At 52.8% G+C, this 17,888-nt stretch overlaps 6 protein-coding genes across 6 annotated transcripts; 5 read left to right on the forward strand and 1 right to left on the reverse strand.

Moving 5' to 3' along the window:
* Nucleotides 1–245: 245 nt before the first annotated feature.
* Nucleotides 246–1,711, forward strand: N7532_003431 (hydrogen/calcium exchanger domain-containing protein; the record flags this gene model as incomplete). The annotated part of the gene is made up of 2 exons (XM_056615925.1): nt 246–1,054; nt 1,120–1,711. 2 exons carry the CDS (start codon nt 246–248, stop codon nt 1,709–1,711), a joined length of 1,401 nt encoding a protein of 466 aa, XP_056476282.1.
* Nucleotides 1,712–2,128: 417 nt separating this feature from the next.
* On the forward strand, nt 2,129–3,874 carry N7532_003432 (uncharacterized protein; the record flags this gene model as incomplete). The annotated part of the gene is made up of 4 exons (XM_056615926.1): nt 2,129–2,313; nt 2,372–2,651; nt 2,709–3,185; nt 3,248–3,874. The coding sequence occupies 4 exons, from the start codon at nt 2,129–2,131 to the stop codon at nt 3,872–3,874; spliced, it is 1,569 nt and encodes a 522-aa protein (XP_056476283.1).
* A 1,836-nt stretch (nt 3,875–5,710) lies between these two features.
* N7532_003433 (uncharacterized protein) lies at nt 5,711–6,272 on the forward strand (the record flags this gene model as incomplete). The annotated part of the gene is given in 2 exon segments (XM_056615927.1): nt 5,711–5,788; nt 5,799–6,272. The coding sequence occupies 2 exon segments, from the start codon at nt 5,711–5,713 to the stop codon at nt 6,270–6,272; spliced, it is 552 nt and encodes a 183-aa protein (XP_056476284.1).
* Nucleotides 6,273–7,941: 1,669 nt separating this feature from the next.
* N7532_003434 (putative cyclin-dependent protein kinase complex component) lies at nt 7,942–8,721 on the forward strand (the record flags this gene model as incomplete). Its single annotated transcript, XM_056615928.1, has 1 exon — nt 7,942–8,721. The coding sequence occupies one exon, from the start codon at nt 7,942–7,944 to the stop codon at nt 8,719–8,721; it is 780 nt and encodes a 259-aa protein (XP_056476285.1).
* A 635-nt stretch (nt 8,722–9,356) lies between these two features.
* On the forward strand, nt 9,357–11,834 carry N7532_003435 (ankyrin repeat domain-containing DHHC palmitoyltransferase family protein; the record flags this gene model as incomplete). Its single annotated transcript, XM_056615929.1, has 5 exons — nt 9,357–9,644; nt 9,742–10,545; nt 10,597–10,934; nt 10,990–11,102; nt 11,164–11,834. The coding sequence occupies 5 exons, from the start codon at nt 9,357–9,359 to the stop codon at nt 11,832–11,834; spliced, it is 2,214 nt and encodes a 737-aa protein (XP_056476286.1).
* Nucleotides 11,835–14,398: 2,564 nt separating this feature from the next.
* Nucleotides 14,399–15,942, reverse strand: N7532_003436 (L-ornithine N(5)-monooxygenase; the record flags this gene model as incomplete). The annotated part of the gene is made up of 2 exons (XM_056615930.1): nt 14,399–15,020; nt 15,086–15,942. The coding sequence occupies 2 exons, from the start codon at nt 15,940–15,942 to the stop codon at nt 14,399–14,401; spliced, it is 1,479 nt and encodes a 492-aa protein (XP_056476287.1).
* Between the last annotated feature and the right edge of the window lie 1,946 nt (nt 15,943–17,888).

Here is a 17,888-nt window from a genome sequence, read left to right on the forward strand (position 1 = left end):
GCCAGCGCAGCCCGTGTGGAGAGACCGTGTCTTTTTTATTTCCCTCCCGTCGCTTCTGTATACACAAGCTCAGCTTTGCTTTTTCTCCCGCGGGATTCCCCCTTCTACATCCCCCGTGCTTTTCTGTCGTTAACCTTAGCGTGCATCTTGCGTCTCTTTTGAACCCTCTTGGCAACAGCCCCCTGCAGCTGGTCTGCCAAGTCTCTTCTTCCCAATTATCCTGTCAGATCGCCTTCGCGCCCAGCATGGGCTCGATCAAATCGGCCGCGTCCCAGACGATGACCGCTTCGGCCAGCGGTGAAAACTTCCAGCCCTCCCAGGAGAAAGGATCCCAACAGAACTCGGTCTTGCCCACCCTTGAAAAGCATCATCCCTCTCGCTATGTACTGGGACTCTTCCGGGTGAACAGCGCTGGAGAAAGTGGACGAACGGGTATCCACCCCGTCCACTTTCTCCTTGTGTGCTTCAAGAGCATCTGTACGCTCTCCATGATGGTCAACATCCTCTGGCCTTTTGTCCCGGCCGCGATCGTCATGCATTTTGCCCGCCCAGACTTGCATGTGTGGGTCTTCACACTCAACTACATCGCGATGGTTCCCTCCGCAAACCTGCTAGGTTTCGCGGGCGGAGAGTTGGCGAAGAAGCTCCCCAAGGTTCTAGGTGTCTTGATGGAGACAACTTTGGGCTCTGTGGTCGAGGTTGTCCTGTTCATGGTGCTGCTTCACAATGATCCGGGTCCCAATAGCGAACACAGCCTCATTCCCGTCATTCAAGCCGCCATCCTGGGGTCTATCCTCGCGAATTTGCTCTTGTGTCTCGGCATGTGTTTCTTCGTCGGTGGCCTAAAGCGCACCGAGCAAGTGTTCCACGAGGCTGTGAGCGAGGTCGGAACAGGGTTGTTGCTGGTCGCGGGCTTTGGGCTGTTGATCCCAAGTGCTTTCTACTCCGCATTGAAAGGAGCCGTCAACCAGAACTTCACGTTGGAGGACTTGGACACCTCGGTCACCACAATCAGTCGTGCTACTTCTGTCATCCTTCTGGTTGCTTTCTTGACGTGAGTGCTTTACGGAGAAACCCAGATGAACTTGGCATCAGAGTACCTAACAGTCTTCACAACAGATATCTCGTTTTCAACCTGCACAGTCACAACTCAATTTTCGATGATGTACTCGAGATGGACGAAAGACAAGATGAGGATCGGGACGAGGAAATCACTCGGGCGAAGCTCACTTTCCTCGAGTGCCTTATCGCTATTGCCGTTTCCTTGACATGTGTTTGCATGTCTGCCGTGTTCCTCGTGCAAGAGATCGAGCACATTGTGGCTCGGGGTGTCTCCGACAATTTTATGGGTTTGATTTTGGTGCCTCTGGTTGAGAAGGCGGCAGAGCATCTTACAGCCGTCGACGAAGCCTGGGATAATCAGATCAACTTTGCGCTTTTCCATTGCCTTGGTCCTTCGATCCAGACAGCACTTTTGAATGCGCCTCTCGCCGTCATCGTCGGCTGGGGTCTGGGCAAGAACATGACCCTGAATTTCGAGATATTCATGGTCGTCCTTCTGGTCCTGTCAATTCTAGTCGTTGGTAACTTCTTGCGTGATGGCAAGTCTAACTACTTGGAAGGCATGCTATGTGTGTTGGTTTACTTCATCATTGCGGTCACCTCCTGGTACTATCCTGGAGTCGAAGTGGCCGCGACTAACCAGGCCTGAGAGTACAGCCTGCGCAAGGCCAATGTGATTTTTAGGGTTCATCACATTTAGCAAATACGGAAAAATATGACCTCTAAATTCAAGCTATCTTAATATTCATTGATATATTTGCATCCCCTATCCTCCTTCGCAGTAGTACTTGTACAATAGATCAGTTGGCCCAATATGGCAAAATGTATACAATCTCACGTGACCCAAAAATAATACACCGCAACAATTTACGGGCGGGTTTTCCTTGTAGACTAGACGTATAATATTGAAACGTGCAACAATATCACCACTCCTTAAACGAATTGACGCCGTGCGACGTTATTCTATTAAGTTCCCTTACTATTGGTCATTCGAGTTGGGCAGCTCCCGAGCTCCCCCTGACAACATCCAACACGCCGCCCTCGCGATCCGCAACCCAGCTCCAGAATGGACCACGCTGACGAGCCCCTCGTGGATGAAATTCTGTCAGTCCTCAAGGATCGAGACATCCTAGAGAAACGCGATTTTATCGCTTCGGCTCTGGGAGATCCAGCGACTGGCCCCCAGAGTGTGGAATGGGTTTCGAAGCACCTGCGCCCAGACTACCTGCTCTCGCGAGAAGAGTTGACACTGTATGCGACTCCACTTCCCATGCCTTTATCGATGATCTGTGACTTACCATGGGGACAGGTACAACAAACTCGAGAGCACTGGTTCTCTTTCACCGATTTTGCGAGACCCTGACTTTAATGCGACGCGACCCTTCTTGGAAGACGACATCCGTACGGCAATCCAAACCCTCGAAGCATCGACCGTCGCGATACAAAAACAATCCGATACCTTGTCACAACAGTGTGAGACCCTGAAGAAGCAGTTCCGCCGGCAAGAGAGTGTAGATCAAGATCGAGCCCGGGACATCGCGCGACTGCGGAAGAAACACGAAGCAGGGAGACAAAACACGGCAATTGCGGTAGGCATCCAACCGGCACATGACCGTGACTGTGAGGCACTTGACTAACCTTCTCAGGCCAATGAACTATCCGACGAGCTGGAAGCGAGCTTTAGAGGCGCAACAGAGAAAGCGGGGGCGGAGAATAAGAGGATCCTGTCTGCCCTGTCTGTCCAGCTGAGGCAAGACGATAAAGCCTTGGGTCACATGGAAAGCCTCATGTCGGGCATTAAATCCAGTAACAACAATGCGTCCACAGTGAAGCGAACTGCCGATCTCAGCTCCGTGCTTGCAGACTATGTGGCCGAGGAGATCCACTACCGCCTCGATCGATTATATCTCGAGGCGATTGAAGCGGGGAAGTCGAGCAGTTATCAGGCTGCCGTCGAATCTGAGACGATTGCAGCCTTGGAAGAAGAACTAGGATCTTTGTTCCCCGAGATTGAGGTCTTGGCGGAGATGTCGACGCGGCAAGAGTATCAGGAGCCCATTCTCCGCGAGATCCAGAATGAACACGGCCAGCTTCGTGTGACTTCTCATCAAAACATGGAAAAGGTGTGTCTGCCGTGTCTGCCGTGTCAACATTGACGTGTCATACAGCTGACCCTTGACTAAAGGTCCTCGATACCATGGTTGACATGACTTTGTCCAAGCAAGAATTGACCAAACAGCTCGTAGAGTGGGGATCAACAAGTGAACTTCTTGAGCAACTCGCCTCCCTCTACCAAGCCGAAACAGCCACACCGCTTGTACCCCAGCCTTCGGCCCGACGGGAGTCATTGAGGCGACGCTCGTTGCAGCCGGGAATGGTTCTTTCGGCTGCGCGTAACTCAGCCTCGATGCCCGACCAGCCTGCCCTAGAGAATCTCCTACGGCGTATCGGGGTATCATCTGAATCCGTGCTTCGTCCCTGGCAGGAAGGTGGCGGTGCCCAAGGGCTTCACGAAAAAAGGATACAGATGGCTGAGACGCTACGAGATCTGGGAGCCGCAGTGGACTCGCCTCTAGTCGGTCAATTGGCCGTCTCTGACCATGCGGCTCAACTGCTGGAATCATCGCTGCACGCCAATTCTAGCTTTGAGACGTCGCTGCCAGACCCAGGGCAACGGAAAGCATTGTCAGACTTGGAAGGCGAGCTCGCCTCACTTCAGAAGGGAGTGCAGGGGATAAATCTGGAGGTTCTGCACCAACGGGACCGATGCCAGGCCCGACTCTTAGAACGCTGGGGGCGGAATCGTGCATGAGGGTGCTATGGGGCCCGACTTTTCCTGTGGGAGGGGGGTATGCTGCCTGGCGGGGAAAGCGCTGCCTAGGAGCATCATGGGTAACCATCGTCAAGTAGAATTACCAAGGACAATTGACCGACCTGTTGGCGGACACTACCTAGAAGCATTCTGGATAGCCATCATCTACTTTCGTCTACTTAGATAGGTGACCCGTCGACGGATCACGTAGGCGGGTAGACTGACAACTCATCTCGTAGTTTACATTGAACTTCAGCGTCATGGGCTGAACAACCATGGCTCGGAATTCTTTCACCACCGAGATTCATCGTCGCTTCTCCGCCTGTCATTTTTCCCAACGCGGGACCGGGTCCAACTGTGCGACATCCCGCTGCAGCTGTGATTCGGTAACCCGCCCTGTGGCTGGGCGCGAAGAGTCGCGCCACCTGTGCTGCCGCTCGTCACTTCGTGAATGCCGTGCATCACGCTTGCACCGGTTGCAAGGTATTCAACTATTCAATTATCATGATGACAGTAAGCGGGTCATTGTCGCAAATGCCGTCGTTATGGCGACTTTTCGCAAAGGTGATGTTGTTGTCGCAGAGCCGCCTCGCACGTGGATCGCCCTGCAAGAACTACATCCACAGGAAGCGGCTGCGTATGTCCGTCGAGATTGAGGCTCGGAATACCACGGTCTGAGTGAAACACTTGAACAACATATGCAATAACATATAGGATATATGCTCTTCCCCTCCATAATTCGACTTTGATACAGGAGTGTTGTTCATTCCGTCACCTGTGGTTTTCCTGCTGACTCCCGCTGCGCCCCTGTGACCAAAGCGCATTATCCACCCCTAGAAAATATCACGAAGTTGAGGCAGGACTGTGCCTTTTGTCTATAGTTGCCCGTCTTATATACCTGATCGAAAAGGATACATAACGATGTTGTCGCGCCCCTGGAAATATCTTTTGTTCGCGGACAAGAAACTCTGCAGAGTCTCTATTCTTAGTTGCGCTTTGTATCAACTACACACTACCGGCTCGATTCTGCAACCGCACAAAGAATCATCTGCTTTGTGCCTATGACAGTTTGCACATGCACAGCCTTCATTCCTTTCATCACAAACAACTCGAGCATGGCAGTTTGAAACAACTATTCCCCGACACCTAGATTAGAACTCCGTTCTATCTTCGGCTATCCTACTCGAGGGAATCTTTGTCTGGACGGGAGATGTTAATATCGAGTGTCTCCTCTGGTCTTTGGTTCATAAAGCAGCTCCCTATCTGTCTCCCTGGTAAGTAGTATAGCACATCTAGAATGCTACCGCAGAAAGACCAGAAAGAAGCATGGTATCTTACTACTCCTCTGCATACACAGGCAAACCACCTCGAGAATATCAAACGTTCTCTCGATATCGTCGACTTTCCGACACGGATAGTGTGAGGTCTGACAACGATTCCATGCTAAAGGATTCTACCTCTTCTCGGTATTTGAATAGGCGACATAAGTGGTACTACCATATTCCTGTGCTGGGATCATTGCTGCTTGCCGTCAGAGATATCATTGACTCGTGTGACACCATGGCTCCAAGCAGGAGGCACCCAACTTCGTTTGGACGCAACGAAGATTGCTGCCGCGAAAAGAGAACACGATATTGGGTCGAAAGGCTCCACAGTGATGATTATAGAAAAAGTTCTCGGTATCGGGAGAAAACTTCAAGGACCGAAAAGGATGGATATGGCGATAACTACAGTGTGTATCCTCAGCCGCCTAAGTCATTTGATATACATTATGACTATGAACCAACCCAGGAATATAATCCTCAGCATAACTCCTCTTTGCGAGCCAGATCCAGGATGCCGGAAGGCCCAAAGACAAGACCTGTTCCTGGGTCTGCTGCCAGTGTGAAGAAGGTGACTTTCGAGCAACCAGTGGTTCGTCCAGCTCGGCGACAAATCAATGGTTACTCGGTGGTTGATGACTCGGAAATCTTCGAGTCCCCTCGAGTGCACCCTCTGCAGGAGATCCGGCCAGGATCTCGAGCTGTCAATCCACCTGATTCAAGTGGCCGTTCACCCAGCCGGAAGCCGCCAGCTCGACCACCCCGGCCAAGGTCACCAGTGGAAGATCGAAGACCCCCACGAGCTGGTAGACGGATATCTCCCCACACAACTTCAAAGACACCAAGGGACTCTTCTTCTAGCTCTCCCGATAGGCCATATATACAAGAGCGAGAACCTCGCCCATATCCCTTGCACCGAAGGAATCCAAGCCCTGCACCGAGGTCAAGAGGTTCCTCGTCAAGCTCTTCTGATAGGCCATACATACAGGAACGAAATCCTCGTCTATCTTCCATGCACCCAAAGGATCCAGGCCCTGAACATGTCGTTCGTTCCCCGAAACGACGCGGCCGGTTAAGTCCACCAGTGAGAGAGCCTCACTGGGTGCGCGGTGTGGATGGAGTGCATGTTGTCTACAGAGCCCCTCGGGACACCATCAAAGCAGGAAAGCGCGAGCTTTTCGAGGCCGGCGATCGTGCTTTTCGTCAAGTGCAAATTCGCACACCTGCTTCGCATACACGGTCTTTTCAGGTATGCAGCAACCAGTTCGAGGCGTGGCCTCTTTACGAACGCTAGGAGTGCGAGTGAAGAATTGTTTCCACGCGAGTATCGACAAGGACAATCACTGACTGGTTCCTACTACAGAAGAAAACTCTGCCGGTGTCGAGATTTCTTATCAAAGTACTCACCTAGTTGCCGCGAAAAGCAAATGGTATCAGCGAAACAGGCGTTTCTGGGTCGGGTGGAGTTGGATTGGATTTTCTTCGATGTTACGGCTTTCTTTTGGTCGTTCTGCTTTCCCTTGCTTTCTTACGATCTTATCCTGTTTTTCCTTGGATTTGGAGAATTCCAGTTTCTGGATTCGGTTCTATTTGCTTGGGTCGCCCACAGGCTCGACAAAAAAACAAAAAAATCCCCAGTCATTGCGCAGTCTGCGCAAGGCAATACGTTTGGAATTCGATCGGATTTCTCTGGAACTTGGATGTGGGCTCTCATCAGAAAATCCGACCGGACTCCTATCTTGGTCCTGAAATGACTCCATATTGCTGCCATCGACCTCGGCATACGATGTAATATTATCACGATTCATATAGATTTCTTTACTTAGACTCATGTACAATATTATCTAGTGAATTCTTCTCGAGATATTATATAGCCTTAGCATGGTAGTTCATACCTACACTAGTGTACGTTTGCTCACAGTGCTATCAAAGGGATGTAGTACTACTCGATCCTATTAAATATATATATTCAGAGTAGACCATATTGACATCCGCTCAAAACACATGGCAGATGCGAATAAAATCCAAGTGTAACCAAGCACATCACATAATGTAGTCATGATATTTTGGACCGTGTGTCAGTGTGGTCGAGACCTTCTCAAACAGGTTTCCACCGCGGCCGGAATTCGAGTGGGCTGCGCATTCCCAATCAAGTCACGGGTGGAGTGACCCAAACATCTTATCTTTCGGCCCTGTTCCCTGCGGGCTTTTTTGCACCAGTCCTCTGTGGCTTCTGCTCTGGCTTCCTGCCCATGACATCCTTTCTTCCCCAGAGGATGTTCTCACTGGGTGATTACCTACTCACTGAATAATTGGACTACCGTGAGTGCGCGGCGAATTCCCGGTGCGGTGGCTTTTTGGGCATGCGACATATTGACACTGTCAGGCAGCCGGGCTCCAGCCTGTTTCACAGATCCTCAATCGATCGCATTCTTCAACTACCTTCTCCAGTGTCCGGAGGAGCCCACCTTTGTTGGACGCCATTCGCCACCTCGAGTTGCATATCCATCCCATCCCCGTCGCGCGCATCTCCTACTTCTCCCTTCCGCATCGTTCTCCTGCCCGACTCGCACTCCGTGACCTCCGATCTTCACGAACGCCCCGACTCTTCTCAGCGCATCCGTCGGCCATAAAATGAGATATCGATCTGGGGAGCCACTATCCACTTGCCGGACTGGGCGCGCTCTTCCTCACTTCACAGGCTCATTGGCAGACCTCTACGTCGGTCAATAAAACAAAGAAAGAATGGCGGCGACCATGACACAAATCGTGTGCCCCGCAGAGGGTCCGGGATCGCCTGGTCCTTTGCTAAAGCTAGGTTCGCCTGTGAAAGATGCAGGGTCCACGCACTCTCATTCGCGGCTGAATACAGCAGCGGGGGTCTTTGACATCTCGCCCGAGATAGCCCTGCAGCAACTCTGCAACAACGTCGAGAAGTTGAATAGCCTCTTCGCATCGGAATCCGCCACCACGGACTCTAACTTCTCCTGTGCGACGCCGGTCGGAAGTGAAACGGGAGCAGAAGAGGAACTTGCGGTCAAGGGCGTGGGCTTACATTGTGGCAATGGGGAGGACCATTCAGAACGGACGAAAGAGGAAACGTTCCAGATGACCATGTTGTCGCGCAAGTTCCTCTCCAAGAAGGTGCCCCCGATTGCGCTTAAAGATTACTTGCTTCGATTGCACCGATACTGCCCCATGTCCACCGCGGTCTTCCTCGCAGCGAGCGCTTATATTACCCGCATGGCATTGGCAGAGAAGATCCTCCGTGTGGTACCAAAGAACATGCATCGACTCGTTTTGGCTGGCCTTCTCGTCGCCACCAAGGCCTTGGAAGACCTGAGTTATCCGCACAGTCGAGTCGCTAAGGTTGGCGGGGTCAGCGAGCACGAGCTCTCCAAACTGGAAATCAGCTTTTGCTTTTTGGCAGACTTTGACCTTCGTGTTGACGCGCAAATGTTGATGAATGAAGTAGATATGGATAGCCTCCCGATCTCGCCTCCACCGGAACCATCGCACGGCTGATGTCGATGCGAATACATGTTCTACAGGAGCTTCACTCGTGCCTTGAAATAGTAATTAGACAAACAATCTGTTCAAATACGTCCCTCATATATCCAGAACATATGTAATAGAAAGAGCATTCGCGTTCATCGTTCCCAAAACCTCGGTAATCCGGCTGCCTATATGTGGCTGCCTATGCGGCTGAGTAATCGGCAATGCGAGTGTCGTAGGCAAAACCAGGAGAAATTCTAGAAAAAAGAGAAGAAAAGAAAAGAAAACAGAGAGGAAGAGAAACCCGCAGTGGCATCCCTGCAGCCAAAAGGAACACAAGATCACCGAGCATCCCGTTTTCTCCGTTGTGCCTGGTTCCAAGAGCAAGGAGTGCACAGGCACCGCATTGCGAGGCTTAGCGTGTCCGCGCCAGAAGGTTTCCCCGACTCCAAAAAAAAGTCCGCTCTTTCGTCCACTCCGTCCCCAAACCCGATTCTCCCTAGGGAATCTACGCGAAGGAAATCATCTGGCGACGGGATTCGCGATGCGCCATTAGAGATCGTCGCACTTGACACAGTTCCTGGAATCGAACCGACTCGACTCCTGTCCCCGTCCGACGGCAGCCTCCCGAACCCTCCTCGCCGTCCACGAGAAACCACACCTCCATGTCTTCCAAGACCTCACCGTCCGATACTCAGGGCAGTAGTCCCGCGGGACAGACCTCCGAATCTACGTCGACGTCGACTGGCAAGGCGACCCCGACCCCTCCAAACGCCAACGCCGATGTCGAACTAAAGAACATGCAGTCCAATGCGCCCAAGGGCTCTATCCCTTTAGGCGAGGACATTATGCAACTGGCTCGTATTGGAGAGATTGGCGCGATGCAGAGTCTGTTTGCGACCAAGAAATTGACCGCAAACCACCGAGACGAAGAAGGAATAACTCCGCTACACGTTTGTTTGCCCTCCCCCTCATCCGTTGATCAAATCTTCGCCACGGGAGGAGATGACCGGGCCATTCCGCTAACTGCCCGTTACTTCTGTATAATAGTGGGCTGCGATTAACAATCAATATGCCATGTGCAAGTTCCTCCTGGATTCGGGCGCCGACGTGAACGCAAAGGGTGGAGAGTCGGTGGCTACCCCAGCCATGTGGGCCGCGCAGCGATGCCACTACTATATCGTCAATCTACTCCTCTCGTATGGTGCCGACCCGCTCTTGACCGACGTGCAAGGATACAATATTCTCCATCTCGCGACAATCGACGGCAACGCGTTCCTGCTCGTGCTGCTGCTCCACCAGGAGATCCCCGTGGACGTGGTCGACCAGCAAGGCCACACAGGACTGATGTGGGCTGCTTACAAGGGATACCCGACATGCGTGGATCTATTCTTGCGATGGGGCGCCAATGCCAATGCAGTGGATGAAGGCGGGTTGACCCCGCTTCACTGGGCGTTGGTGAAGGGTTCTCTGCCCTGTGTCCTGAAACTGTTGGAATACGGTGCGGACCGATTCGCAAAGACGAGAGACGGCAAGTCTCCGAATACTGTTGCCCAAGAGATGAACACGCTGCGGATCTGGTACCGTGCGCTGAACGAGCGAGGTTATGAGCCGGATGGTAGCCAGAAGGCGGTGCCCATGGGCCTGTCAAGTTTCGTTCGGAACAAGAGTTTCATGGCCAAGTTTTTCTTCCTTTGGCCGTTTTTGACTATTCTTCTTGCCCTTTGGCTACTCAGCAATGTTGTCATCTTTCTTAGCATTCCCCTTGCGTTGGTAACGCTATTTGGTATGCAGTGGGTTGCGCAACAGCTGGCGAACAAGGGTCCTGCGGAGTATCGCATTCTGCAGAAGACGGTACGTTCACAATCATTCTTGTATAAGCGGTCTTCGAACTAACTAGATTAGCCCTATCTCGCAGGTGTTTTCGCAGGCTCACTGTTCTGGGTTGGCTTCTGCTACGTTTTCAAGGTGCTCCCGGCTACCTACTCGATTTCACCGATCTTGAACATTCTGTTCACGGTATTCTACTGCTTGACAACATACTTCTACATCTACGCAATGATCGAGGACCCAGGCTATGTTCCCAAGATCAGCAGCCGGAATCAGCAGAGGGAGGTGGTCAACCAACTCTTCGAGCTCTGGAAGTTCGACGAAGAGAACTTCTGCGTCCCTTGCATGTCCAGGAAGCCTCTTCGTAGCAAACACTGCCGCCGTTGCGGTCGCTGTGTTGCTAAGCATGACCAGTAAGTTGAATCTGTCCTGCTGCATATCAACCCACCTGCTAACTTCTTCTCAAAGCCACTGCCCTTGGATCGATAACTGTGTCGGAGCAAACAACCTCCGCCACTTTGTCATGTACATTATTTCCCTTGAAGTCGGCATCATTTTGTTTGTGCAGCTTACTGTTCGATGTGAGTACTCTGAGTCCACCTATAGGACCTCGACAAGGAGTATTTTTACTAATTTGATCAGACATCAACGTTCTTCCAGCCCCAAAGGCCGCCTCTTGCAACGTCATCAACGACGCCCTGTGTGACTATGTTTCCCGAGACACCTTCACACTTGTCCTCGACATTTGGATCATTCTCCAATTGGTCTGGGTCACGATGCTGTGTGCTGTCCAGCTGGTTCAGATCTCGCGCAACCAGACCACATATGAGAACATGCGGGGTCACCACATCGATCGTTCCTACCCTAGCTCCCAGGCCTTTGCCTCCGCAATGACAGCGGGCACGACATCCCTGGATGCAGCTGGTCTTTCTGCCGCCGGACAAGGTCCCAACCCGGCTCTGGCACGACCCCACCCTCCTCGCCGTCGTCACGGCTGCTTCCAGCAGTGGTCCTCTCTTCTGGGTATCGATACCTTCTTCGCTACTGCACGGGACGGACTTCGCGAGGGACAACATGCCGCACGACCTCGCAACCCCTTTTCCCACGGCGTGGCAACCAATTGCCGGGACTTCTGGTGCGATCCAGCTCCCATTTTCGGCAAACGCCAGACAGGTTCAGCAATGCTCGGTGGCGAGGTTGTCAACTATCACGACATGTATGAGACCCCGATGCGCATGCACGCAGGCAGTCGCTCTGGCGATGGAGGTGCCTACCGCAGTGTGGCGGGCGAGGACCCCGAGCGCATGGTTTAGAACCCGAAGACAAGCCATGTATGCTGGCTGTTCTGGGAGTGCATTAATGACTATTCACATACTCCGACATCCTTCGGCAGCCTCATTATTTTCCTTTTTCGGGCCTTCTGATGTATGACTGCAGCGACGGTGTTGCATTGCGTGGCTTGCCTTTTTTATTTTCCCGTCATCATATTATGTCATTAACACGGAGTGCATTTTTTGGAGCCTGTACAGTGGACGCTAGATAATGATTACTTTTTTTCATCTTGATCATGATCATGTGTTTCAAGTTTGCCTCCTCATTAGCGTACAAAATGCACCACGTGAGTCTCTGACTTACCTGACCTACCCTTGGGGGAAAATACCTCCGGGAGTCATCCCCCCCCCCCCCACACTTTGATTTCCATTCGAATGCGTCAGATAAGGTAGAGGGAGACCCTGCAGGGTGCTAAGGTAACTAACCTTAGACACAGGTAGAGCACCGAAGATCCATCGAGTGACTGCATTGTACTAATGTAGGACGTTCCTGCACATCCGACACCAGCCCACCCCTTCCACCGAACTTCTGGAAAGCTGCCCTTTCCCGCATCAAGCCCCGAGCTGAGGACACGGCCCAGCAATACCCACACCTACCTCGGTGACAGCTGGCGTGTCTGTCGCGACGTACCATGTGGCATTGGAGAAGGAGCCACCGGAGCAATATTGGAGCCGGATCAGATGCACGGCGATGCAGTGGGCAACCGATCCCGAGTCGGTCAGCGTTCCAGAGAGCAACCAAGAATAGCCTCTTTCATGCAACCCTGATCTGATTAGACCATGACCTGATCCGCGACGAGCGCAGTATCCGATATTGCCGAGACCGTTCGAATGGGAGCCAAGCATATTATTTACCCTGGAGGCGTTGCAGAAACGCCACATGTACGAGTATCCCGTATGTACGGGGTACTTTGTCCCTGTCAGTCAGGCACCCGGGAATCTCACCCACAGAGTACATATGCGAGGATCGCAGCTCGATGATAGCCCGGTAAGTCTGAATGGGGCATGTAGGGCCCGACATCTAATACTGCAGTACGCCGTACATAGTACGTTGTATCAGGGTATACTGTACGAAGCTACGGTAAAGTCCATCAATTCGGGTACAAAAAAGCGAGGCACGAGGGAGTAGAATATACACTGACTGTCAATACAACATCCCACGTCACTGCCTTATGTACGTGCAAGTCGCCCCTCCACGCGGCGGACAACCCCTGCATCCACCAAGGCGCGGGCATGGGCCAAGACAAACAGGAGGGCCTGGACGAGAGACTGGACACGAGGCGGGTCCCCGGTAGTCGGAACCCGAGGCCTGGCAAAGTGGCAGGAACCAGTTGGGGAAGGAGAGCAGGAGTGGGAAGGGGAGGGCTCCATCTCGCTAGACACAGTAGGCAAGTGATAGACGGAATCTAACTGGGTCCGGTTGGAGATAGATTTAGCAAAAGGTCGGTGACAGGCGATCGAAATTCTTCAGGAAACCCAACGCGCCATACGGAAGATGCAGAGGCCGGGTCATTAGCAGGCGCCAAAGCCATGGAAACAAGCGACCTCAGCCCAATTGGCAACGGAACCGGGATCGGAGGGGAAAACTGATCAGATAAAAATTTTCTCGGGTTATCTGATGGCGCCACGCAGGGGACCCACCGTGGCTTGGTCTCGGCGCTGTACCGTACCACTCATACGCCGTACAGTTATACAGTGGAGTCGAGGGAGCCATCACTTCTACGTACACTGGTTTACGCGGGCGCCGACTCCAATTCTTTCGTGTCCACTAACTGCTTCCGGGTCGGGTTCCTCCAGGAGGGTCTTTTCGGTTTTGATCGAGCTCTGCCTCTACGATCGGCGTGCGGATCATCATCGCTTACACCAGACGACAAGTCCGAGCCCCGAGTGAATGTCCGTGTTTTGCGCGGTTTCCGATGGCTTGCGTTTTTTAGTTTTCTTGGCTCTCGTTAGTAGAAAGGTATTTTTCAGAGTCGTAATTCAGGTTGTATTGACTCACTGAGTACTGCCTTGGTCAAAACATATTCGCGTACGCAGTAACGAGCGGTTCCCTCCCCCCACACACAATGGTATTTCGCAACTTCGGTACAAACCATAAGTGTTACAAAGGGTGGAGGAAAAGCCGGTTACAGATGGCAACGTATGTATGGAGACTCTGGTACACTCTTGGCTCTTGGCGAAGGGTTTTGAAAGATTGATTTCGGCAGATGAATCCACTTCCGAGGAAAGGTCTTGGCTCATCAGACCCCGTAGCTGTTCCACAGAGCAAAAAAATGTCAAATGGAAAGGAAAAAAAACATTCGTCTCATTAAAGTTCCAACAATCTAGAAAACACAAAATTCCGGGGCGTCTAATAAAGCAATTGAAGGGGTATGTGTGAAGAGAAGCCAACAAAGAAAGCAGTATGCGTAGCCCATGTGTTTTATTTTCCTTGCGCGTCCGCGTCCGCGTCCCCCCTTCATGGATATTGGCAGGTCGCTCCCCACTCAACATTCATAAAAAATTTGGCCCAGGAAAATGGGACAGGGGAAGGTCCTTCCAGCCTCTCAGAGCATAGCGCGGACCCGGGTGTCCTGCACCAGGGCTCCGGACAACTGCTCACCAAATACGGAGTTGACGATCTCGCCACCACGCACCGCCAGGATGGACAGCAGGCTGTCGCTGAGACCGTGAGTCTTCTCGTTACAGCCCTGCAGCCAAATACCCGCATCGGCGCTGACCTTGCTAGCGTCCAGGTCGACCCGGTAATCCCGGCTAGGGTTCCATGCCGCCTGACCCGCAGGCCGCAGAGAACGCACCTGTTCCAGCAGCTGCTCGTGTGCATCGCGCTGGTAGCCCGTAGCCACCATGACCGCATCGACCTCCAGGACTTCCTTGCCCTCGGCACTCTCATCCTTGACGGACTTGACGTGGACGCGCATACGCTGGGCCGGGTTGTGGTGCTCGATGCGGGCCACACGACGCTCCGGCAGGATGCGGTGCTGCCACTGCGACTCGTCGGGGTTCCGCACCCGCTGCAGGTACATGGTGTTGTAGATTTCTTCGATGAGTTCCAGGCGGACCACACTGTAGTTGGTGGCTTTGTCGGTCATGATGCGCTGGTTGCGCTCCGCGGGAGACATGTTGAAGAACTTGTCCACACGCTCGGGGTTGAAGATTTCATTGACACTATCAAAGAAACATTGTTAGTCTTTGGTCTCCGCCCAAGATGTTTAAAGGTATCGGGTACATACAAAGGAGAATCATCACTGGGACGCAGAGCCGAATCCCGCAGGATCAGGGTAGTGCGCGAGTTGGGATACCGCCGTTGCAGGTCGTGGTAGATCTCAGCGGCACTCTGGCCACTACCGACAACGGCAATGTTATAGGCCTCGGACTCGTTTTTCAGCACATTGGGAAGAGTGGTGCAGTACTTGGAGGAATGCATGATGCGGGGATCCTGGGGGAAACCGGGCGGCATCTTGGCCTTGCCACCGAGGGCGACGACCACCTTGCGCGATCTGCGCGAGGTGATCTCACCGGTCTCGGTATTCCGCGACTTCACCACGAAGTACTCGACGACACCACTGGTCTCCTTGCCGGGGACGATCTCGACGACCTCCTCGCCGTACGACACGACATTATTGAAGCGCTGCGCACACCAGCGCATATAATCCTCAAACTCCATGCGCGCAGGCAGGAATGTGCCCAGGTTGGTGAAGTGGATCAGACGGTCTTTCTGGTGCAGGTAGTTCAGGAATGTGAAGCTGCTGCGGGGATCGCGGAGGGTGGCCAGGTCCTTGATGAAGGAGATCTGCATGCGCGAGCCAGGGACCAGCATGCCCGAGTGCCAGGCGAACTGCTTCTGACGCTCGAGGAAGCAGACCTTGGGCTTGAAGTTGCTGGGTGTGGCGCGGCCCAGCGCGGGGTCCATGGCGTCGTTGAGCGCAATACCAATTGCGAGGGAGGCTGGACCGAAGCCGACGCAGAGCAGGTCGTGCATTTCGTCGGCGGGTGCCGAGCGCAGCATCGAGCGACTCGGGGTCGATTGCACACGCGGCTCCATCTTGTTCAAGAAGGCCAGCTCGGGCTTCCGAGCAATGGGCTCCATTTGAAGGAATAGACAAGGATCAAAAGAATAAGTCCTGGAGGGAGGGGGCGGAGGCGGAAGGAGAGGGGGAGGGGGGAGGGGACGGGAAGTGTAGGACGAGGTGAAGATGAAGAGGAAAGTTCGAGCTCAAGCTAAAGAAAGAAGCTTTCCGAACTGGTTTGGTGTCGGTAAAAAAAAGAGCTCTGCAGAAGCAGAGGAGCCAACCCGGTTATGTACAGAGAGGAGCGGATCCCATCAGTTTGCACGCTCCACCCCGGAGATTTCTCTCATAGACAGAGTCGGATCGAGGCGATGAGAGTCGTGCAATTGACGTGCCGTATGATACGTTTCAGGCCCCACCGCCTAGTGGTTGGTTACCAAGAAAAGAAACCAAGGGGGAAAAAAAAGGGAAAAAGAAAAATTACTCCGCCGAGTAGTGCAATACCAAGGCGGATGGCCGTGTTTCAGAAGGAAGCGGATCAGATAACTTTGGCGAGGCCAAAAAATATTTTCAGTGGATACGAGGAAGTCGTTGGGTATAACAGGGCGTATTATTTCCAAGGTTTCGTTTATCAATCAGTATCCACATACAGATTGATTTCGCGTTCGTTTTTTTTTGTATGACCAATTTTCGGCAGTGTTCAATTTATATTGTACACCAACTAATTTTTTTATTTTTATTTTTTATTTTATCGTTTTGACCCTTGTGTTGCAGCGGACTCCACTTTGCTGCGAGTCACGGCCAGTTCCTGCACATGGGATGGGAGCATGCAGCCTTGGCGAAAAAAGCAACGAAAAGGAAAAAAACGGGAAAAAAGTAAATCTCCAAAGTCATTCCGAAGACTAAATCAGCCATCCGCAGTAGCCCGATGTCGGGAATACCGGGTACCGCGTCGCAGGGACCTCACGGTTGAGACTACTTAGGCGGCCATTGTGGGTGTCGCGCATTTCGCTCTGCCGTTGGCGAGTCGCGGCCTTGGCATGGCGGGGAATGGAAAACTTGACCGGACCAGTCTGGTGTTGCACACGACACGCCCAGCAACCAGACCTTGGTATACACTAGGGGCCTACCTACCGACCCTGGAGACGCCTGCGAGATTTGGCAGGTACGCTGCCGTCGCATCGCCGCAGAGCCATCGGTATAAAGTTTCCCATCGTATATGTTTCCTGAAGCGTGGGGCTTTACAGCGTGGGATCGTCAAACATCACAATCAGATTGTGTCCAAGTGTGGCTACTCCGCGATCGATCTGACACATGCCGTTCCGAGTAGGACCCTGAACCCAGGACCCTAGATAAACGATGCTATTCCCATAGACTGGCGCTGCCAAAATCCTATTTCCCCTTTTTCCTCCGATATCCTCGTGCAAACTAGTACGACACCTGTACGTCATCCACCACACAAACCGCACCTTTTTTGCGTGCAGACCCACCGGGGTGAGTATTTCCGACCAGGCCGCCAAAGACACAGAAGAGACAGAAAATGCGGCCAAATGAAAAAAGGAAAAAAAAATGAAAAGCCAAAGCTAACCGGGGTGGACTGCAGTAGTGTCGCGTCCGACCACCAAACACCAAACATATCTCCGACAATAAGCTGCAACAAGAGAAAGCATCTGGCCACGGTCCAACGGGCCACAGGTGAAAAGCCCACTTTGTCGTTTTGGGGCTTTTTGGCGCTTGTCTCGGTGCTGCAGCAGGATCGCCCCTTCGCCAGCACTCACTGCCATGATACTGTGTGATTGGAAATCCCCCAGCTACCCCTCCTCGCCCGGCCTTTTTACTCGTTCCCCCTCCTCACTTTTTGGCGACCACGGCCCCCTTCTGCCGCGAGCGCCCTGCGAGTTCCCTCCACGCGGCTACTGCCTGCAGACGTGCTACTAAGTCCCGAGAGGCTGCCTGGGACGAGCCCTTCACTAAATCGGGACCACCAAGCTGGAGACACCTCCGGCCGAGTAGCCACTCACATCCC

The sequence above is a fragment of the Penicillium argentinense genome, assembly GCF_028826775.1.
Source record: "Penicillium argentinense strain IBT 30761 chromosome Unknown utg000004l_segment0_segment0, whole genome shotgun sequence".
Classification (NCBI taxonomy): domain Eukaryota; kingdom Fungi; phylum Ascomycota; class Eurotiomycetes; order Eurotiales; family Aspergillaceae; genus Penicillium; species Penicillium argentinense.